Source organism: Lytechinus pictus, chromosome 5 (genome assembly GCF_037042905.1).
Source record: "Lytechinus pictus isolate F3 Inbred chromosome 5, Lp3.0, whole genome shotgun sequence".
Classification (NCBI taxonomy): Eukaryota; Metazoa; Echinodermata; class Echinoidea; order Temnopleuroida; family Toxopneustidae; genus Lytechinus; species Lytechinus pictus.
This window is the reverse complement of record NC_087249.1, coordinates 50,972,387-50,996,060: the sequence shown is the minus strand read 5'-3', so window position 1 is coordinate 50,996,060 and position 23,674 is coordinate 50,972,387. Positions and strand designations below refer to the sequence as shown.

The window sequence follows — 23,674 nt, the reverse complement described above, 5'->3', positions numbered from 1 at the left end:
ATTTGTTTCCATGAAGTCCCCAAAATGACATACTATATCTCCAACAAAACCCAAGTGGTGGAAAGAGGTCTAATTTGCATTAATCCAAAATGGCTGCCATCGTAAGAATTTTCATGATTAAAAACAAGTTCTGGTTTTATAATTAGTGATCATGGCATTTTGGGAAAGTTCCACACTACCATGACGAACTGTCGAGATATGATTGCGTACAAGATGAAAATAGCAGCCAATCACATTTTAGCGAGCTACAGCGTCACCTAGCCAAAATTGGGAATCGAGAAACGAATAAGAAAAAAAAAGAAAAAAGAAATAAACCCTTTCCGCCAAGGGGATCCCACAACCATCAGGACTATATAACTTCCGATATTTTTCTAACTGCAACATATTAGACGGAGGTGCTCATACATGACGCGAGCTCCAATCAATTTCTTTCAATAAATCATCTCATTTGAAAGAAGAGAAAGGAACAAATTACCATGGCGATTATGCAAAAATGCTGCTGTTTCTCTAACGTCAGGACGGGTTCTACTGCCTGTGGAGTCTACTCGTTGGTAAGGGAGAATACTATTCTCTATGAATTTCATTTTCTTATTTCGCAATTTATAGTTATCTAAACTTTGATAACGAAAGTGCAATCGATCGAAATTTCGAATTTGATTTATTTTAATATATTCTTATCACACTGAACTTGGGTTGTTGTATTATTGTGCAATATTTGTTTTAAGCTGTTATAACATGGATAGTGAAAACAAAACAAAAACAAACAAAAAACACACAAAAACAAACAAACAAAAACAAAACAAACAATCAAAATGTTTTCGAATCACTCTTTATTGGTATTTTATATGCCTGCATGCCTTTTTATCGTTAATTATTTTTTGAATTTTGTACTTATTTGGAATCTTTCAAAGTTTGTAAATATGTATTTATGTTGATTTATTTCAAGAAAACATTGAAAAATATTGTTTTCTACTCCCTTAGTTATCTCAGCATGATTGACGTCCCGTAATCGTGAAAATTACAAGTTGTCAATCGACTTATGTGTTTATGTTAGAATGCATATCCATGTTATATGCATATTTTACCCACATCATTTATTCAGTCTGAAGAAATGTTAAAGGACCGATCATTTTCAGGCCACTTTCCGAATAGTTATTTTTGCGTAATACATCTCCGAACGTGTTGCCATTCCTACAATTATAAATGAATTAAAAACAATTCTTTTCAACTTTTTTGAAAATAGGAATTTATGGTTCTAATGCCTGAATACAGAATACTTAAAAAGATAAAATTTTTTTGAGATCTTACCAGATAGTGAAAGGAAGAAAAAGAAATCAGTTGTGGTAATTCCTGTGTTTGTTATACCACATACTTGTTCAACAAGAGAAAATTTCTCATACGCCAACAACTATTCATCTTTATCTTTTCTTCATAATTCATAAAAAAACTTACTCCCTAACACTTATATCAATTTTTCCCATGATAAACCAAGATTGGTGAAGGCAAAATCGGTATATAAAATCGTTTTCTGAGCCAAGTATTATAGCTTCAGTTTTAATGCAATCAAATTGACTAGCCTGAAAACTGACCAAGCTTGGATAAAATTTAAAAAACCTGAGATAAAAAAATGTCAGGCCCATCAGTATCACCAAAATAACGAAATTTACTCTATTCATCCATGTACGGAATATCTCTCTGTTTAGTTCCTTTTGTAAACGAACTTATTCTTAAAATGACACTCTTTCACTATTGATATGCAAAATCCCAACATAGACAATTTTCTATGAATTAATTTGAGCCTGTTTCTAAAATAATGATAAAAAACTGCACAGTTTCTCGTCTACTAATGAAAAAAAATACGACTATGCATTGTAAATGTTTGATTCATAACGCCACTGTTGACCCATCAGGGAGGCCGATGATGGTCCAAGAGACCGACAGTCCACGAGGCCGAGGATTATCATCCGTCTACATAAATATTATTTTATGCTTAGCCTAATCTTTTAAACCTTGTTTCTGGTTTCATAACACGCCCTGAAGGTGCATGGTTTACTTCTACGTGATCAAAATGACTATCATGACTATGGTGTTTTTAGAATTTCAGTTTATATTGAAGATCAGGCTAAAAAGAGGAAAGTCTTTTGACAATACGTACTTATAGACAAACGTCTCGTGGGTCTTATGGACACTCGGCCTTGTGGGCCCTCCCCGTTGAGCCGACTACGAGGCGAAAGGACGAATCAGAACAAACACGATTAAACGGGTACTCCAGACTGAAAAAATACGATTTGAACAGATTAAGTAAAATCAGACAAAACAAAACACTGAAAATTTGATCAAATCGGACAAAGAATAACAAAGTTATGGCATTTTAAAGATTTGCATTATTCCGGTAAAATTGTTATTGGCACGTCTTCATAAATATTCAATTGGCAAACTGGTAATGTCATATCTCCACTTGTTCTTTTATATTTTGTTATATGAAATTAGGTTTATCAATTTTTCCTTCAAGTACCAAAATGTTGGAATAACAATTGATTAGGTGCATTAGATATTTATTACTGGAACTTATTTCATTATAAGGTAGACATATCATTCACACTTGCAGTATGAAAAAATGAAACAATTGTGATTTTATGTAATAACATCAGAAAAAGGAAAGTGGGGATGTCATATCATCAGCCAATCTAATGAATATTCATGACGACGTGCTAAGCTTTAAAATTCAATAACTTCGCTATCTATTTTCGGATTTTGATGAAATTTTTCAGCATTATGCTCTGTGAATTTTACTTTATTTATTTAGATATAAATATATATATTTTCAGCCCGGACCATCCCTTTAATGTCCTTTTCACGCAGTAACATTCCAATCCCTATAATAATATATACCGTACTTAATCCTATTTTTTTATTTGTTTTCTGCCATCCGGATCCAGCTCCATTCTTCTCTAAATTCTCTAGAAAGTAATTCATTTGAGAAATGTAATTTTTTCATGATTTTTTAAAATATATTTTTAATCACAGATAAGTGCCTGCATCTATTTGGCAATATGGGCCTACAATTTAGCTCAAGCTGTTACAGCATTCCAAGGAGTATCAGGTAATTCCTTCATCAATCCTCAACCTAATGTCTGATTCGACGCATGATACAACTCATGACGTCAATCCAGTGGCGGGGCGGGGAGGGGAAAAGGGGATGGGGAAGGAGGAAGGCCTAGGGGGGTACATCCCTCAAGACACTTCCCTTTAAAGGGGATATTATAACATGACATGTCCCTTAAAGTTTGTGAAAGCTTCGTATTTCGCTCAGCCTTGCAATATTTACCTATAGATCACAATAATTGAATGTTCTTAATTTCTCCACCCCCCTCGCTGAAATGTAAATTCAGGTTGGTTCTAGGTGACAATAACACTATAACACTTATTAAATGGACTAGATCTCGCTTATCATTAACATTATGGTACCTCGATAACTGACCATATAGAGGATTATTATCCATTATGCAATTTTATTACATAGATCCAGTAGTTGATGGAATCTACGCGGCATACAGTATTGACATCATCGTAGCCGTTTTCCTGATCATCGCGTCCATTGTCCTCCTTGTAGGCGTGTCTAACGTAAGTTCGAGGAAGGCAAGATTGCCCTCTTAGGGGGCGTGTCAAATGTATATGCTCAAGTCATTATTGCCCTCATTCATGTCATTGTGGGCGTGTCCAGGGTAGAGAGAAGGTAGAGTTATTTCCCTAATATTGGGTGTGTTGAGTGTAGATCCAAGAATAAGATGGTTCACACGTAGTTTCAAGATAGTTAACAATGTCATCTTGATGGGCGTGCCCGAAATGTGTTCTCGATGATGATTATTATCCTGATTCATGTCATTGCGGGTGTTTCTGGGGGTAGGAACAAGATAGACGTCTTATCTTCTTGTTAGCTGTGTTCAATGTAAATTCAAGAAAGAAAAACAAATAATGGGCGTGCCTAAGGTACATAATTATGATTTCAAGGAAGGGAATTCAGTTTGTTTGTATGACTTCAGCTTCTGTTAGTCTGTAATGATATGTATTTCTTTTCACTTTCAGGATAATAAAGAGATGCTGATCCCGTACATGGTAGCTATTATTCTGCTCATGGTTCTTCAAGCCATCGCCTGGATTATAATATTCGCATTGCTCGTAGGTGACACCCTTTATTTTTACATGGCGAAACAATGTAGCTGCAAAATGCAGTGCGCATTCGTAAAAAAATCATGTTGAAGTTACAGATTTGTCTTTCTTCCAAGGCAAATAACCCATTCTTCAATTTAGGTAGATTTATTAGCATGTCATTTAAATCATCAAAGGGCATGTAATTTAAATCATCTTCCCATTTAACTTGTTTTTTTTTCTCATCAAAATAACTCTTTTTTTAATGTAGATACAGCATTTAGCCACAATATCCAATTGTCCATATTAGTCCTATGGCAAAATGATGTCTGCAGATATACATTATTTATATAGTGTTTATGGTCAAATCAATCTAGCCATGAAACGAGCCTTTAAAACTATAAAGACATGACAACTGGTTAAACATGTTAAAGGGTGTAATTGGCACATACAACTCTTTTACTAGAAACTAGTCTCTGACTTTCGGGGCGCACAGAATCTGTAAGAAACAGTAAAATACATCATTTTACCATCAAACGAGTTGGCAAATTTCAAAGAAAAAGGTACTGCAGATAGCCCATGCTACATTTAAAATGTAAATACCTGCAATTATGAGAGTAAGATAAATTAAAAGATTTCCCTGACCCCCCCCCAAAAAAAAAACCCGTCAAAACCTGAAAAAGTAAAAAAATTCAGATACACATTGAGGCTGTTCTCACTCAGTTCCTTAAACTAGTTTAGTGGAAACTAGTTTAGTGGAAACTAGTTTAACGCTAAGTGAGAACGGTCGAAGCGCTCTTGGAAGCGCTCTTCCAAACCAGTTTGGAAGACCACCTCGCGATGTAGTTTTCAAGATCGCTTCGCATCGGAAAAGTGGTTTTAGCGTAAGTGAGCACACAACCGTTCTTCGGGAAGCGATCTTCGCACATTTTGAGCGCGCTACTCCACACGACAGGTGTAGAATGCCTATGCTGCGGTTTCGAATTTCGCGCGAAACGTGTCTCCCCACTGAGAGCGTTTCCATAGCAACAAGAGCGCTATACGTGAAGTGATTTTGAAAACCACTTTCGTGTGATCAAGTGAGAACGCTAGCAAAGCGATCTTCCAAACTGGCTTTCTGAACCGGTTCCCAGTAAACTAGTTTTAGGAACGTAGTGAGAACAGCCTCATACATTGCTTTGCCATTGAGACGGCCGCGCGGTGTATTGAGTCGTTGGTGGATTTTGATAGGCTTGTACACTCTAGAAACTCCAGTGTTAATTTGATTTGTTTTCTTTTTTTAAAAATCAACTTTAGAATCAAATCGTAAATGTTTTATCATTTAATGACAGGTGTTGTTTTTAAAATCGATTAACAACTGACAGGGGCCGCGGAACGGTTTTGAAAGTGGGGGGGGGGGGGGGCTGACCATGCAAAAAGTCACAATCAGATGGTAATTTTTACGTTCTTGTACACGGTTTGGGAAAAAAAAAGTGGGAAGGGGGGGCTCCCCCTCCCAGCCCCCCCGGGTCCGCGGCCCCTGGCTGATTTTGATCAAATTCATATATGAACTTAAATATGTTTTTCTTAAAATAATATTAAAGGTCAAGTCCACCCAAGAAAATGTTGATTTGAATCAAAATAGAAAAAAAAGCATAGCAAGTGTTATGCAGATGAGAGAGTCGATTATGTCCCTCACTACTATTTCCTTAGTTTTCTTATTGTTTGAATTATACTATTTTTACATATTTGACAAGAATGACCAACGTGACTGAACCGAAAAAAATGTTAAAACTTTGGTAGTTCTACATGTTCAGGGAGGAATAAAACTTTATTTCACAAGATAATGAGGAGAAAATTCAATAAGTTTATATTTCATATGATATAATGAAATACATATATAATGCATGCAATACAAAAGAAATAGTGAGTGTGTGATGTCATCAGTCTCTTAATTTGCATATACCGAACAGGGTGTGCATGTAACTGTTTTGTGAAATTAAGCGAAACTTTAAAATGCCATAGCTCTCTTATTTTATATCCGATTTGATGAAATTGTCAGCATTATGCGAGTTGGATTTTGCTCTTTTTACTCAATTTAACTTTTTGTAGCGGTGGACTTGACCTTTGAAATAACTTTTTTAAACTGTGCTGCAATGGAATACCTATTTATTATTGGATGGTAATCAGTTTCTTAATAACTTATATTCTCATCAGATAGAGTTAAAATACAACCTTTGTAAGTTGAAATATATTTTGTTTCAAATTCATTAGAAAATTCCAGTGCCTTTTATCTTCCAGGGAAAACTTAGCACAAGAACATACTCATATCATGCAGTTGATCATAAAGTTAGATTGACTACACTTCTCTCATTCTCTCTCTCTCTCTCCCTCTTTTTCTCTCTTTGCCTTTTTCTTTCTCCATTTCTCCCTTCTTCGGATTTTCGAAGTTTGTGCAGCAATGTTTGTTTATTTTTACTCTGTTGTTTTGTGTCTTATTTTTGTTGTTGTTGTTGTTTTGTTTTGTTGTGTCTTCATGTCTTTTTTTGTCTCTGTTCACCTTTTAATATTAATTTCCTTTATTATAATTATTTTTTATATCTTTATTTCATTATCTATTTTGTATTGCTGCTTGCTTTAGGCCCATATAGATTTAAATGTTATACTTTTTTTTTCTTCTTGAGTGGTCCACACTTTACAAGCTTTGCTTTTTAGTGGGCCATTTTTCCAACATATCTTGCATATTGTTATTATCAAATTGGAAATATCATTTTCTGTATCAGGTGTATATTCTTTATATTTGGTTTATTTGAATATTTATGTCATTTATATTTTCGGTTATGTTTTATTTATTGTAATTTTTGCATTATAAATTTTGTTGGAAAAATGAATAAATAAATAAATGAAATGAAATAAGTGAAAAGTTATGCGTATAAAACGGTTACGTTTGTAAAACCGCCCCTCATCTTGAAATTCTTTGGCAATGTTTAGATATATGAAATGATGATATACGGTAAAGTATTTTCTCATAAAAATTGTGTTCAATGTTTTTTTTTGCGCAGGGCCTGGCAAGTAGTCTCCTGATCGGTAATCTCGTTGTCTGGCTGCTTTTCACTGGTCTCAACGTAAGTTTTTTTTAGGGCGGTGGTAAGGAAGGGGGAGTATCAAATTTTTATTTTTTTATCTCAAGGATTAACTTATAAATCTCAAAATATTAAAATTCAAACCTTTTAGTTTTATATTTATATCCACAAGGTTCTAATCTAATTCTAATATTCGGCTGGTCACTATTCTCAGCTGCCGATCTGGGTTTATTTCAAATCCTTAGAATTTAGAGTGTAGCTTATTTTCACTTGTTTCACCACTAATTGCTGTTAATTTGGTTAATATGCAAATTATTTGTTTTAAGGGATTATCTCCGACTAGTGCCTTGGGGAAAATATCTATGAATAATTATCAAATGTTTTAGAGAAACTTATGGTATCAAACTGAACATTTTCCTGTTCATGCCACCGAGGGTATAAGAATCAGTTGATTAATCCTTTTCTCACCACTTAGTGGAGTGGAGTTTCCCATGTCTTGCGCCATTAAGGGTTGAACATTTGGTTATTATGGCGTTTAGGGCACGGATGGTTAGCAGACTATAATGGAATGCAACCAACCCCTCATAAAGTATTGCAAATATTTCACCTAAAGATCTTATACGACTTGATTTTAAACATTTGGAAGCACACATTTAATATTTATTTGCGTCCTATCATCATGCACTATACAATAAATAAAATCAAATAAAATCAAATAAAAAAAATCAATAAAAGGAAAATCAAGGGGATGGGTGTCATATCGTCAACTTACTAATTATAAGAGCGATGTTAATAATAAAATTGTACAAATATAGACAGGCCTACATGTATTTCATAGGAATATCATCATGTGTTTCTTAAATAAATTTAATTCTAAAATCATGATAACTTTCTTCTTCTCTTTCAGATCACCTGTCTCCTCTGTGTTATGTCGCAATATCAAGAGCTTCGAGACGGCCGTGGAACAGCAAGTAATGTGGCGTAAACATAGAAACTCACGATTTTGAATTGTTTGTAGCTTTGTGACGATAATTATGCATTTATGTAGCGCCATCTATCTATTCATTCTAGACAGTCGTTCTCGACGACCTTGGCCATGGCTACTATAATTTTATATTTAGGACTTTATTTTTATTTCTTTAATTCAATTTAATAATTTTATTTGTACAGGAGTTCTTCCCTTTTTCAAGTATGAGGCTTTGTTGAATGATGTATGTAGATACAGCAATATACGCATAATTCACGACGGGAATTCTTGAATATTGTAGTTACAAACAGGGGCTGCGGAACGGTTTTCAAAGTGGGGGGCTGAGCCAAAAGTGGGGGGGGGGGGGCTGACCATGCGAAAAATCACAATTATATGGTCATTACTGTACATGATTTTGGAAAAAAGAGTGGGGGGGGGGGGGAGGGCTGAAGCCCCCCACCCCGCTTCCGCGGCCCCTGACAAATGTTGAATCAGTCCCGTCTCAAGAAACTTTGAGACTTTCCGATATAATAAAAAACAATAATTGTAACAATGACAGAATTGTATATAATGTAAAAATAAAGAAATCTAATACCGATTGCAGTGTTTCATTATAATCCAGAACAATGTTCTCCAGTCTTAAAATTATGTTCCTGGAAGCATAATTTAAATCTCATATGATAAATGTGAAGGGTTGTTTAATTTCTTTTTATACACTCGGTATAAATCATTGAAATTAAGATTAATACTGAGTGTGCTTACAGAGACAGTAAGCAAACATTAGTAGTTTTCTTTTTATTTACTAATATTTCATGTCTTTGGTATGAAGTATATTTTTATCAACGTAGGCAAAGAATTGCCAAGCGTTTGTTTTTTACTTACTTTTTTTAAAATAAACTTTGGTAAATGCTTTGTTTTAAACACATTTTTGTAATTAAATTGACGTTTTGAAAAGCTGATGTTTCATTGTGCTTTTTTGTCTTTTTGTAATGAAAAAAACAGTAGACATTGTAAAAGTTGACTTTAAGATGACGTATCTCGCCATGTTGACAAATCGATGAAATTAAGTAGATATGCCCAAGGTAAAGTAACCCACCACCTCGTCAAGTAGCCAATGTAGCACTTTTTGGCGTCCGTAACCATGGCAACGAACAGCAAACAAACGATCACAAAATTGACATTCACGCGTTTTGCTCGTGTGCCATCTTTTCAATTTCCCCAATGCAGAGGATATCAATTTTATAGGAAATTAATTATTCAAATAGGCCCTTTTCCCTTTCTCTCCTTTCTTTCAAATTCAAAAGCACACTGTAAACGAGATCGTGATTGACCACTTTAGGTCAAATTAACGTCCATTAATAAAAGGACTTTTACATTTCGCCGTAAAGCCTTTTGCGTTCATTTGGTCGCAATACATTTTCCACATGATCGCAAGAGTCGCAAGTAGTCACACGACCTTGTGTGAAAGGACCCCTTTTTGGCGTGACTGGAGAGCGAGTTGCTAATATGCAGGTGCGGGTGGGTGAGGGCGAGAATGCCACCAAAAATATATTAACTAACATCTACCGGTATATATTGAAGTGCATGGCGTATTATTCCAATTACGTTTACAATGTACACTGAACTCGTCCCACCCGAGTCAAAATTATAATAATTAAGTACAAGTCTATTACTGGAATTAATTTGAGAGAGAGAGAGAGAGAAAGAGAGAGAGAGAGTGTGTGTACTGAGTACCCCAGTTTCCATCATTGCCCTTTATTGATCAAGTTTTATCAACGAAAAAAAAAAAAAAAAAAAATTGGTGTTCAAGGTTGTTATAAAAAAGCACGTGAAAATAAATAGTTTGTAAGTTTTAATTAACAGGGGGAAGGGAATTAAGGCATTATTTTTAACATTTTCTTTTTAAATAACAATGATTGATCATCTCCCTTGGCTCTGAAGTCGTTCCTAACTTTACAATGAGTTTTATGAATCCCAACCTGGTAAGTTAATGAGATTCGTATTAGAATTTTGCTCAATCTTTGGCCATAGATAGATAGATAAATAGATATAGATAGATAAATAGAAAGATAGATATATAGATAATATTCCGCTTATATATCGCGCTTAATACGTCGTAACGACGTTTCTAAGCGCTTTGCAGGTATATAAAGATTAAGTTAGATAAAGATAGATTGATAGATAGATAGATAGACAGATAGATACTATAGATAGATGGATCTTTATATAGATAGATATATATATATCAGATATATACCAGATAGATAGATAGATATATAGATAGATAGATAGAAAGATAGATAGATATAGATAGATATATATAAATAGATAGATAGATATCGATAGATTGATAGATAGATAGATCAGATAGATAGATAGATAATAGATAGATCAGATATATAAATAGATAAATAAATAGATAGAGATACAAATAGGTATCTATATAATATCACTAATATAATTCTGAAAACAGTATAGCATTACAAGTCAATCTCATTTCCACTCCATAATTTCAAATAATGACAATTGAACTTGGTCTGGCCGATTTTAGCCAATTACAAAAAGAAGAATCATTCAAGTTTACAATCAATAACACTCAATAACACGATAATGGGAGGGAGGGGGGGGGGGGGGCTTTCATGGTCTTGCGCATGATCTCCTGAAGGGGGTGGAGGTGAATAAGAAGAGTAATAAGAGCATATCATGCAAGCGACGGAACAAATTGTCCGAGCCGATTTGGTATAAATTATCATTTTTGAGGGATTTTTTATTGTTATTTTTTGTACTTTTTGCATGAATACTACCGGATTTGGTGAATATTTTAGGTGGATTTAAATGACCAAGGAAGGTTTTTAAATTTCTTGGGGACATCTCTCCTACCCAGTAGCACACGGAACATGGCAGCGCTTTATCCAATCATGGGCATATCATGCAAGCGATGGAGCAAAGCGTCCGAGCTGAATTAGTTTAGGTTATCATAATATTGCAGGGATTTTGTTGTTGTGACACTTTCGTAAGGATATCTACAGATTGGGGCACTCTATATAACAAAAAAAAAGGCATATTCTTTTAAATGTCTGGGGCAACTGCCCTCTGCCTCTTTGCACATTTTTGCCATGGTACATTGGAATTTCCATACCAACAACTATCAGTATGGGAGGTCTACGCAGGCCTTTCAGATCTTCTAGTTACATAGTGTATGGCACGATATTCATGTCTTCGACTTTTTTCTGAATTACCCCTTTTCAACGAATTTTGGAGTGGTTCCATTCAGTGTCGTTCGAGTTCGCGTCGACGACACAATGCACTGATGCAAGGAATTCATCCAGGATCCATTCGCGTTTACTCTACCGCTTCGCAAATTGGGACCACAAAGAGTGCCTTGTCAAAGAACTGTCAGTGTCATTCGCTGTCTATTTATCTACCCAGACGGTTTGACCATAACTATAATGCCTAATCGTACTCTTATGAACTCCTACAAGCTCCAAATCATTTCATAGGGTCTCAAAGCAGCAACAGACGAAGAAAATAGAGAACTTACAGTTGCACCTCTTCCACGATGGCGATTTTAACTAGATGTTGCTGCTTTAAAAATGTCAGGAGTGGCTCTACAGCTAGTGGTGTATATTCATTGGTAAGTTAAACGTTCGCTTTTTATCTTTTATACTTTGGTATAACTTAAATCTCCAATATTATGCATGCATGGATGTCCGTCCTCCACCAAATGTAAATATAATGTGACATTCATCTCTTGGTATTCCCGTGAGAGTTTTACTGAAGTTCAGGGGTTATGTCGCTTGCGGAAATTTTTTGTTATGATGATGAGGTTCTCAACGGATCAGGTTGCCGGATCAAGTGGCTCCCAAATACGCCGTCGAGGCCTTGTAAAAACGTGACTACTTGAAGAATGTGGACCCTATACGGACGTGGAGTTTGCATTCAGAAAAGGCGAAAACGTCAAACTATAATCAATATTAGAACCATCCAGGTCTATTGTAGTTCATTTTGAGTAAATCATGAAAACGGAATGATTTTTTAGCTGTCCATTTTATAGTTTGGTTAAGTTTCAGTCACTATAAACGTTTCAAGATGGAATTCCAGGATATAAATCACGCACAAGATGGGCTTGTGTATAAGCAGTAATATCCAATGTATATACACAATTCGGTCATGCTATGGACTTTGGTGGTTCTAAATCATATAGAGGATGGAGGTATTTTACAACACAAGACTAAAAACTTGCAGTCCCCAAAATACAGTATTTTGAAATGATGTTTCACACGTAATTTTTAGAAAATGTAGAATAAGCGCACCGTATCCACGAATCATGGAGATATTAACTCAGATCAATTAATATCTCCATGGACAAATCAACCCCTGCTGGGATACATCAGTGCATTTCCCGTGATAAATGCACGAGATTGTTTACATTGGCACCTCTGTTCTGCCTTTAATTTCCCCCCCAGAAATTCTTTATGAGAGATGAAATCGGATCTGTTATATACACAATTCCCCCAATCCGATTTCGATAAAGCTTTTCATTTTTGTGATTTCAAAGATCTCCTTTTCAATAGGTTCCAAATCCGGGGCGTGAACCTTTGGAAATGGGTGCAAGAAATATAATGAGTACTGAGTACACAGTCGAGTATTCAAACATTTTATCACGAAAGGATGAATATATGGATTCAACTCATATAAATACCTCACTAAAATATTTTCAATGGTTCTATTGTATCATAAATCAATGTCATCTGCTAGTAATAATCATGAAAATGTCATTCACCCGCTTTTTACTGCCTCCATAATTATGATACATTATGGATGTCCATCTCTTTATTTTCCTTTCTATCTATCCTCGCTCTCTCTTCCTATCCTTCTATCCTACTTTCTGTCTGGTATCTATCTTTGTACCTATTTATAATTATATATATCTTTATCTATCTATCTATCCATCTATCTATCTATCTATCTATTTATCTACCTACCTGTCTATATCTATCTATCTATCTATCTATCTATCTATCTATCTATCTATCTATCTATCTATCTATCTATCTATCTATCTATCTATCTATCTATCTATCTATCTATCTATCTATCTATATATCAATCTATCTTTATCTAACTCAATCTTTATATATCTGCAAAGCGCTTAGAAACGTCGTTACGACGTATTAAGCGCGATATAAAAGCGGAATATTATCTATCTATCTATCTATCTATCTATCTATCTATCTATCTATCTATCTATCTGTCTGTCTGTCTGTCTGTCTGTCTGTCTGTTTGTCTGTCTGCCTGGCTGTCTGTCTGTCTTTCTTTCTTTCTTTCTTTCTTTCATTCTTTCTTTCTTTCTTTCTTTCTTTCTTTCTTTCTTTCTTTCTTTCTTTCTTTCTTTCTTTCTTTCTTTCTTTCTTTCTTTCTTTCTTTCTTTCTTTCTTTCTTTCTTTCTTTCTTTCTTTCTTTCTTTCTTTCTTTCTTTCTTTCTTTCTTTCTTTCTTTCTTTCTTTCTTTCCAGAAAGTCAAAAAGGGGCCTAAGCTTTCGATCCTAGCAGAATCTTCGTCGGAGATTCTGCTAGGATCGAAAGCTTAGGCCCCTTTTTGACTTTCTAATTTACTCCATTGGCTCTCTTTTATTAGATAAGCAGTTTTCAGCAGCTTCTTTTTGCCATTTCTTTCTTTCCTTCTTTCTTACTTTCTTCCTTTCTTTTTTTTTTCTGTCTTTCTGTCTGTCTTTATCCCTCCCATTCTCTCTCTCTATCTGTACATACTTGTATCTACTTGTTCTCGGTGTTTGTCTGTATGTTTGCCTGTATATTAATATTCCGTTTGTCTGTCCTTAATTATAATTTTTTTTTTTCGTTTTCCCCTTCCTTGGATTTATGCTGTCCTGGTCGAGCATTAAAAAGAGAAAAGACACCCTAAAACGAAAAATAAATTGAAGAGGGGTTGAGAACATATATATTTGGTTAATGTGCGATGTGAATCTATTCTCATTCTATTCTCATTATTATTTCGTCTTTAGATCTACTGCTTCGTAAGCATGGGGATCCTGCTATGGGAGTTCGTCGGCTACATCGAGATGTCGTCATTTACGGGTGCGTGTTCAATGTGTGATGAACTTAATACTAGTGCCCCTACAAATACCTCCATGATGAACGGTGAACATGGTAAATGGAAAACCAATGTAAGGTGTCTGGAAAATTAACAAATTAATGACCCCCCTAAAAAAAGGAATGATGAAATACTTAAGAAAATAGTAACGTTTGGAGACATCGTCTTCTACACCAACAGAAGCATGGCTACGTCGTTAATATCGTTCTCATCATTTTTTTTGTTAAACGCGGTTCTTCGGCTACATAACAGAATTAAACTAATTTTTTGTACTATTATAAGAGATGCAGATGTAATTCACTTTCTATTCAAATTTATCTTGCTAACCATGCAAGTAATCATTGTTGAAGCAGTCGAGTCATCTAAAAAGTAAAGGTGACAAATCATAACCCTGTGTTTTGCCAACCAGCATTTCATCTGAGTCAGGAAGCCTATCCCTTGTCCTCAGGGATGCGATTTGTCACCTTTCCTATTTAACTCAGATGGTTTAACAACTTTTGCAGCAATGAGTAGTTAAGACGCCTTGAAATAGAAAGGACACTAATAATCCTTCACTGACAAACATGTGGTTATGACTAATTCATTCAAACAAACCATAATAATTGTCCATATACATATATACAATATTATACGTTGTTGCAGTACTAATCCATCCATCCATTCATTCATAACACAGCCCTTCTCCTCTTTATTTTGTCCACGCGTAATGAGTCTGATTCTTATTGATTCAAGTGATACATGTGTAAGTAAATGATATATGTACCAAATGATTGTGGTAGAAAATATGTCATTGATGAGAAATGGATAACATTGCAAAATTAAATGGCATTTGACCCAAGGGTCGGGTCAATAATACTAGTAATACCTTGTCCTATATGTGCTTATCCGCATTGGTGTTATTGAGTGTGATCATTTTCAGCTTACGAACTCCGTGAGATTACATGACTGCACATATTTAGGAACATATAGTTGTAAACACCCGAGGAACAACAAATACGAATAAAAAATGGCATTGAAAATATTTAAGTAAAAAATGGCATAGTTATTTCTAGGAGAGACAGATGGGGAAAAAACAAACATGTTACTGCAGAGTATATCTGAAATTTTCGTGGGGACAGATTGAAATTCTTGAAATTTCATTAGAGTACAGAATGAAAGGGGTTCTCACGAGTTTATCGTCATAATCTCAATTACCTCCTTTCAATGTCCGATTTGATTTCTTATAAACTTATTTTTCCTCTTCTATACAAATCGACTCTTTTATTAGCTAATGAAAGTAGGAGACATGCATAAAAACACAATGTGATGGGGTTACTGAGATCCGTCAATTTGCTGTCATCTGTTGAAGATTAGTAACACGCATGGATTTAGAGAGGGAGGGGGGGGGGAGGGGGGAGGAGGGAATTGTCCCTCTCACGCGGGAATCGTTTTGTGCGCCCCTATTTGAAATTAATACCCCCTTTTCACTGTTTCTATTAGTTCTTTTGTCTTCTTCTTTAGCCCTTTTGTGGGGGTGGGATGTGGGTGTAGGTTTTTTAAAGGAAATACAACTCAGCACTCTTGTATGAAACTATTTCGTCCCTGGTATGACGTGTAAAGAAAGGCATGTTTTTTTTTTTTTTTAAGGAGTTCTCTTGGTGTTTTATTCACAGGAGCTGCGAGGCAGGGCATTTACGCTGCGTACAGTATTGACCTAGTGGCACTCACCTTTCTATTCGTTGCTTCCATTATCCTCCTAGTGGGCGTGGCTAAGGTAGGTTATCATGGTTGCAGGATACTGATGGATGGGATGGGCGGGAGGATAGAGATGAAAGCTTGGTAGAGATGGGAAAATGGGATGGTGTGAGAGAGCAGGCGATGGAACGAGAAGGGGAAATAGAGGAAAAGGAGGATAAAAGAGAGAGAAGGAGAGAGAGAGAGAGAGAGAGAGAGGGGTGGAAATGTGAGGGATTGAATTGAGTGGAGAAGGCGGAAAGTGGATGAAAACATTTTTAACTATTAGTAACATCAATATTACGCAGATGGATTATCTCATTTAATTCCTCCCAACGTTTTTCGTCTTAACTTGCTTGGCTTCTGAAATTCAATTCACTTTCCTGAGATTAAAAAGGAGCTGGCAATACCTAGGAATATTGTATTTATACATCCCATCTATGCTTTGACTCATAAAAAAATTTCTTAAACAACGATTAATTTGTATTTTGTTGAATTATATTTCACCAACGTTGCAGAATTCGAAGTGCATGTTGATTCCCTACATGATAGCGGTTCCCTTTCTCATCGTTCTTCAGCTTATCTCATGGATAATCGTCTTTGTTTTCATGGTAATTCATTTATATTTCATTTTATCTATTAATAGCAAAGTGCATTAAGTTTTTAATTTTCAAATTCAGTATGAAAATGCAATTCGAATAATACAGTTGAATTATAACAGTACAGTAAAAGGGGCAATATATATGTATGCGTACATGTAGTTTAATAAATATGATGGGAGTTGAAGAATTATAACCATAAATGATCATTTTAAATCAGCTTTCTTGTGGGGAAACCTTGAAAAAGCATAGCCTTTGAGTTAAGATTTAATTAATCAATTACCCTTTTCTCACCTGCATTGCAGAGCGAGACTATAGGGATCGCTTTTCCGACGGCGGCGGCGGCGTCAACATCAAATCTTGACCTAAGGTTGAGTTTTTGAAATGTCATCATAACTTTAAAAGTATATTGATCTTGTTCATTAAACTTGGACATAAGAGTAATCAAGCATCAGTGAGCACCCTGCGTGAGTTTCAGGTCACATGACCAAGGTCAATGTACTTTGGCCATGTTGGGGGTATTTGAATTGCCACCTTAACTTTGAAAGTTTATGGAACAAGTTCGTGAAATTTTGACATAAGGTTAATCAATTATCACAGATCGCCTTGTACAAGTCTTCGGTCACACAATCAAGGTCAAATGTTATTTAGGGTCAGTGAACAAAGTATTTTATTATTATATAAATGGTGTTTTTTTGTGAATAATCATTTCATAGTTTTTTAAGTCAGCACTGCTGCTCTATTGAAGGGCGGATTAATGCAGGCGATACTGCCAGAGGCACTTGTTTCATTTTGCTAGTAGGTCCATGATCTACGTAAGTTATATCATGGACCCATGGTTATATCTAGGAACCTCAGAAGGACTGAATGAGTTTGAAAGTTTTGGGCGGAGGGCTGAATAATGCTTAAAATCTCATTTCTGAAATGAGATTTTAAGCATGTTTGCTTAATATAAACATCTTGCTTTCTCAGTTTTTTTTATCAAGCTGTGTTTATGAAAGTTATACCCTTTTTAATTTTTTTTCTTTTTTGTTTGTTGTGTTTTAGAGTTAGGTTACGCAATTGAGAAATTATTCAAGGCTCTTGGATTAATCAGTTGTTTTGGTGATATACAAACGTGTTGTTGCCAGAGTTTTATATTAATTTAATTGGTATTTATTTAGCATTTTTTAAATCGTACATAGGAACACAAACCCAGTGTGAAGCATGCTGATTCTCTAACAAGCAGCAAATATACAAACAAACAAAATAAAATAAACATGCACACATAATTATGAATAAAAGCTCTGGCCACCACACATAAGAGAATCGTCACAATGGTTTGTTATTAAATATCATGAGAAAAAAGTGGTCAAACTTCATGAACATGGACAGAAGTGTGTATCACCTTGTAGTGAAATATGAAATTATTAATTTTTCTTTCTAATAGGGAATGGGAGAAGTCGAAGATTACGGAATCGATATCGCACAATGTGTTGTTTGGTTCATTGTGACGGCACCAAAGGCAAGTATAACAAGATTACTGAGTGGCAAACTGAATTCATTTTTTAATTAAAGTAAATCAAATATGTTATTGTTACGGATCATTCGCACCTTGTGGAAATAGTGTGATTGTAAGAGAATGAAAGCATGCATAGGTGTCGATTTCTTGTGATGATTGGGAGGGGGATGGTCGGTGTCTGAGTCCCGGCGAGGGACTGATTAATTCGTCCCTGAACATGTGGATTGCGAAAAATAAGCAAAACTTTAAATGTCATAACTTTCTTATCTTACATCCGACTTTGATAACATTTTCAGCGTTATGCTAGTTTGATTTTTCTCTATTTATTCAAATCAACATTTCTCTAGGGTAGACTTGACCTTTAAATACTTATGTGAACTGTCTACGTCTGAAATTCAAGGCTGCGTTATTTACGACTTTGGACGATACAAGCAAAGATCCAAAGTCGTAAATTACACAGCCTTAAATTTTAGGCGTAGCCATTTTTACCACTTCAATCCACACGTTCATAATTATACAAGACTAATGCGTTTAAATACTCTGATTATACTGATGTACAATGGCAAATATTAATCCATTGAAAATAAAAAGAAAACAAATCAACTTTATCAACCAATTGACGGATAAATGACAATTTGATGAAGCAATGGAATATATCAATAAGAATAACATGTTTGTATGCCCTAAACATATGCATTTATTCATGGCTCCTGAAATTACCCTATATCGGCAAGTTCACTTATCACATACAGATGAGTGCGTTTTCAAAACAGAATTGTCAACTTCAGAAAAAATAGGATTAACTTATTTGGGGAACTGACTTTCGTTTTTTCTTTCTTTTTCTGTATTTCAGTGTTGTCAATTTTTATTGATTTAATGTATTCTATTTTTTCTGTTTTTTTTTCACGTTCACGAAATATGGGGGGATGATTGTACAGGCCATCCCCCACCTGATTTTTTTGGGATATATATCCCCCATCCCCCCCCCCCTCAGGACTGACACCCTTGAAAGCATGGATCCTAGTAGGATCAATGATTAAAGGGAGGTCAATTTGCAAATTTTTGCAAGTGGCGTCAGAACTAAAAGCCAAAAAATAGAATCAAATAAATAAATAAATTGTAACGGGGGGGGGGGGGGGGGGGGGGCATGAGAGTTGACAACTGAAAAATTCTTGGTTTTGATTGGGGGAGAATCACTGGTCTCTGATTATTGCTATGGTAACTGTGTACTGAAATTTCAACTGTTATTTCTGACAGGCTTAAAAGAAAAAAAAAAGATGCCCTGAAGTTATAATACCTTTTTTTGCACCGCCTGAAAGTTACACCCGGGAGTTATTCCACCTTTAACCCCTTGGTTCATAGCTTTGACGGGGAAAATAATTGACTCTTTGAGTATTATACTTTTTCATCTATTACTCCACGCCTGTGGAACTCCCTCCCTTCTTCGCTCCGTGAAATTGATAGCATTGCATGAACTCTTCGAATCGTCCCTCAAAACTCACCGCTTATTTCTGTAGATGTGTAATAATTAGCTTAAATGGATGAGCCTGTGCGAGCATGTTTTTAATATAAATATGGCGCAACATAACTGCTGTGGATCCGCATCATCATCATTATGACTTTTAATATTTATTGCATGGGATGTAGAATGTGGATTCCAACCCCCCTCCTTCCCCATCAATGCGCAAAGCAATTGTCAATGCGTTGCTATATTCCTTATTTCGCGCTAGTCGGGTTAATATATGGTTTGACCCCAAGCGAATTGCAACAAAAGGTTTTTGAACCGTTTCTGGTACCGTTTCTAAAAACTAACAAAATCTGCATCCTGGAAAATAGTTATTTTAAGATGGTATCCAAGATGGCCGCCATTCACTGAAAATGGATATAACTCACTCATTATGCACCCTAGAATTCTATTTCGGTGCATATTCCATGGTCCAGGGTGTAAAATAATTTGTTGATACAGGTTAGAGTGAATATAAGCACTGTGTCCCCTCCCTGGGCATGGTGGCTCAGTGGTAGAGCGTCCTCCTCATGAACGGGAGGTCGTGGGTTCGATCCCTGGCCGAGTCATACCAAAGACTTATAAAAATGGGACAATCTGCCTTCTTGCTATAGGCGCTCAGCAATGTTATACAGGGCCCGCTGGAAGAGCAGTTTCTATAAACTGAAGTGGCTACCCTGGGTAAAAAAAGATTATTGTTATCATTATTTTAAGGAAGAGCAGTCATTTTAAAACCCATTTTTGGAAGTAAATATATCTTTGATTTTCAGGCAAAAGGAAACTGCACATCATTGTAACCAGTCCCAAAGTATTATTTGATCCTTGAAACCCTGTTGTAGACACCAAAATAATATCCCCAGGTGTATTTTTAATGATCTATATTGACTTTTAAGTAATATAATTAATTTAAGATCCCATTTTTTTAAAAGCCATCTTGGATTTTTGGACATACTTGACACCCGACTGTCCTTGTAACTTGTCCTAATGTATTATTTGACCCTTGAAACCAGTTGTTTAGACACCACAATCACATCTCCCAGGCCGATATGAAATGAGCTCTGTCCGCTTAAGTATCCGCAGCCATTTAAAAATAATTTTTGGAAGCCATCTTGGATTTTTAGACATACCAGACCACTGAATACCCTTGTAACTTGATCCAATTTACTACCTGATCCATAAAACCATTTCATTGGTTATAAACCAAATAAAAAAGCCACTTTAGTAAGTAATAGATGAATTGTGGATTTCAAGCCCACGTCAGCCATTTTAGGCGCCATCTTGGATTTTCCAGGTACCCTGGAGTATTCACTCTAACCTGTATCAACAAATTATTTTACCCCCTACACCATGGAATATGCACCGAAATATGATTTTAGTGTGGATAATGAGTGGGTTATATCCATTTTCAGTGAATGGCGGCCATCTTTGGCGCCATCTTGAAAATAACTACTTTCCCGTATGCGGATTTTCGTAGATTTTTAGTATGTTATTCCTGGCGTCAAATAGTACCCCAAACCGCTAAAAACCATTTGTTGAAATTGGTTTGGGGTAAGTGCATTTTTGGTCGTATATTGACCTGACTTCTGACGCATCCTGTTGAGAGCTAATTTGCGACGCGCGGCTACATAGTTCCAAAGTTGTACATTATGTTCTTCTTGCGCAGCACCGTACAAAAGTAACTGTTATCTAAATTTGTTCTTCTTATTTTCAGATTTTGTGTCTTCTTTGCGTGATATCACAGTACCAGGAGCTTAAAGAAGGGCGTGGTCGACCATATAACATGGTATAACCATGGCAACGCATCAAGCAACATTATCCAGAAGTTATGTATAGAGCCAAAATGATAGCAAAGGGGCTTCTGTTGAAAATACTTAATGATGATAGTTTCTAATTGCGGCTGTATATTAATTTGGTCAACCGATGGAATATTGACCGGTGAGATTTTATGGATCGATATGATCGTTGCCTGAAACAGCAAGATGACCAGGAATGATTTTTAAGAAAATTTAAAAGGAGGAAATGTCGGAATTACCGTAGAGTTAGGATACCAATGGAATGAACCAGCAGATGACGAAATGGATCCCGATAATATTGGTTGCACACACGAACGTGAGTTGGCCTAACCGTACGTGTAGGTTTACCAGGGAGTTTGGAAGGTAGGCTAATGACCGGTGATGGACGGTTATTAATAAAGTATAATAACCGGTCATGATTTTGAGGTGAGAATGGTTTATAAAATAACAAGGACCCGCATCCGACTATCCGACATAAATCATATTGTATAATACACAGCAGTTTGCTGAGGCATTTATCTAGTCTCATGACCTTTTTTAGTGGCCCAAACGTGTTATAGAACTGCTCTAAAATTACATGTGTGTATAGTTCTGTCTAATGCCCTCGATAATATGCATTATTTGTATACTATGTTATGTAGTTAAACAGACATCGGACAAAATAGTATGTATATAGGCTCACCATTAACACAAAGGAGAAAATAAGCAAATGAAAATATATGAAGTTCTGGGAGAAACAATGCCACGAAAGCCAAAGGAATCGAGGATACACATGATTATCTGACTGACATTATTATTATGAAACAACCCGACAGGCCGGCAAATCTAGGGTAAGCGCCAGAAATGTGACCATGAAAAATGATGACGCAGGCATTATATTATCTATACATGTAGTATATCTCAACCGAGCTTATAATTACATAAATGCCCATGTGTATCGAATTAAAAAAAACAATACCTAACGAATGATGTACCAATGCAAAACACATGGGGTGGGGGTGGGGTCGGGGTCATTATTTGTTTTTTAAATGTTATCATGTCTCATATCTTAAAAGAGGACTCTAAATATTGATATTTTAATATTTTCTTCCTTCTTTTCAATTAAACTAAAAATGTCTTCTAATAGTAATCAACCTCCCATGGTAAACATGCTTAACGTAATGATCTTGATGATAGGTAGGTCTAAACTTTTATGCATTCTGTTTATTACACTTTCTGTGTGTGAGGGTGTGTTTTTAGAGACAAATCAAGGTGTAATTCTGAAATACACTCGCATGTAAAAAAAAAATGAAGCATATTAGTCATTCCTAAAAAAATCTACAGATTTGGTGTCTCCATTAAATAAATGGTTACTATTCAAGGAAATTTCCAGTACACATGCAGAGTAAAGGTACATATTCATGGACGTGATTTTAGCCAAAACATGTCGGAGATTCAGCTCTTTTTGTGTCTCGATTGACTTATTTTTATTCATTCATTATATCTATTCTTCCCTTGTATATATACCATTATTTATCGTAGATCATGTTAATGTATTTACTCTATGTTTTCTATAGCCTATCTTTATATAACCTATATACATGTATATATATATAGTTGGTCTACTTCATATATAACATTTCTGGTGTATGGTCATGCGCGCACGATATTCTGCATTTTATGTCTTGTATATTATGAATATAATAATATTATCTTCACTGTAGGAATTAAATTGATTTTTCATTGATGAATGAAACTCGTAGTAATAAATAGAAAGTCCTCTGAAAAAATGTGTTCTGGGTAGCTGGTACAGTGATGAGTATGATGATGGAGATGATGACGACGACGACGATGATGATGATTATGGTAGTGGTGGCGGTTGTGGTGGTGGTGGTGATGATGATGATGGTGGTGGTGGTAATAATCACCGTAACGATTTATATGATGATGATGGAGACGATGCCAACGACGACGACTATGATGATGATGATTGTAATGAAGAGATAAAGATAAAGAGATCATGTCAATGATTATTATAATGATAATAATCACATCAATGATGAATGATGATTATCATCACGCCGTGTCGACAATAGACAAAATGTGTTTGAGTCCTGGGTGTGGGCGCTGCTTTATATAGTAATTTCTAACTGGGGGGGGGGGGGGGGGGCTCAAGTTTACCTAACAAAAGGTAACAAAACAAGTATAGATATATTTATGCACTGACAGCAACCTAGCTCATTGGATAACCCGTTGAAACTTGAAAGTTCTTTTGTTGACCCCCACCCCTCGCCCC

At 35.6% G+C, this 23,674-nt stretch overlaps 2 protein-coding genes across 3 annotated transcripts; both read left to right on the top strand.

Annotated features, from left to right (window-relative positions):
- Window positions 1–287: 287 nt before the first annotated feature.
- Window positions 288–9,137, top strand: LOC129261130 (uncharacterized). Its single transcript, XM_054899178.2, has 6 exons — window positions 288–551; window positions 3,028–3,103; window positions 3,524–3,624; window positions 4,087–4,179; window positions 7,191–7,253; window positions 8,119–9,137. The coding sequence occupies exons 1-6, from the start codon at window positions 477–479 to the stop codon at window positions 8,194–8,196; spliced, it is 486 nt and encodes a 161-aa protein (XP_054755153.2). The 5' UTR covers window positions 288–476; the 3' UTR covers window positions 8,197–9,137.
- A 1,661-nt stretch (window positions 9,138–10,798) lies between these two features.
- LOC129261131 (uncharacterized) lies at window positions 10,799–23,162 on the top strand. 2 transcript variants are annotated; one of them, XM_054899180.2, is made up of 6 exons: window positions 10,799–11,812; window positions 14,201–14,273; window positions 15,942–16,042; window positions 16,521–16,613; window positions 18,031–18,105; window positions 21,318–23,162. In XM_054899180.2, the coding sequence occupies exons 1-6, from the start codon at window positions 11,738–11,740 to the stop codon at window positions 21,393–21,395; spliced, it is 495 nt and encodes a 164-aa protein (XP_054755155.1). In that variant the 5' UTR covers window positions 10,799–11,737; the 3' UTR covers window positions 21,396–23,162. The 2 variants fall into 2 exon arrangements, with proteins under 2 accessions (XP_054755155.1, XP_054755154.1); XM_054899179.2 differs by having other exon boundaries at window positions 11,120–11,812; window positions 14,201–14,345.
- Window positions 23,163–23,674: the final 512 nt, after the last annotated feature.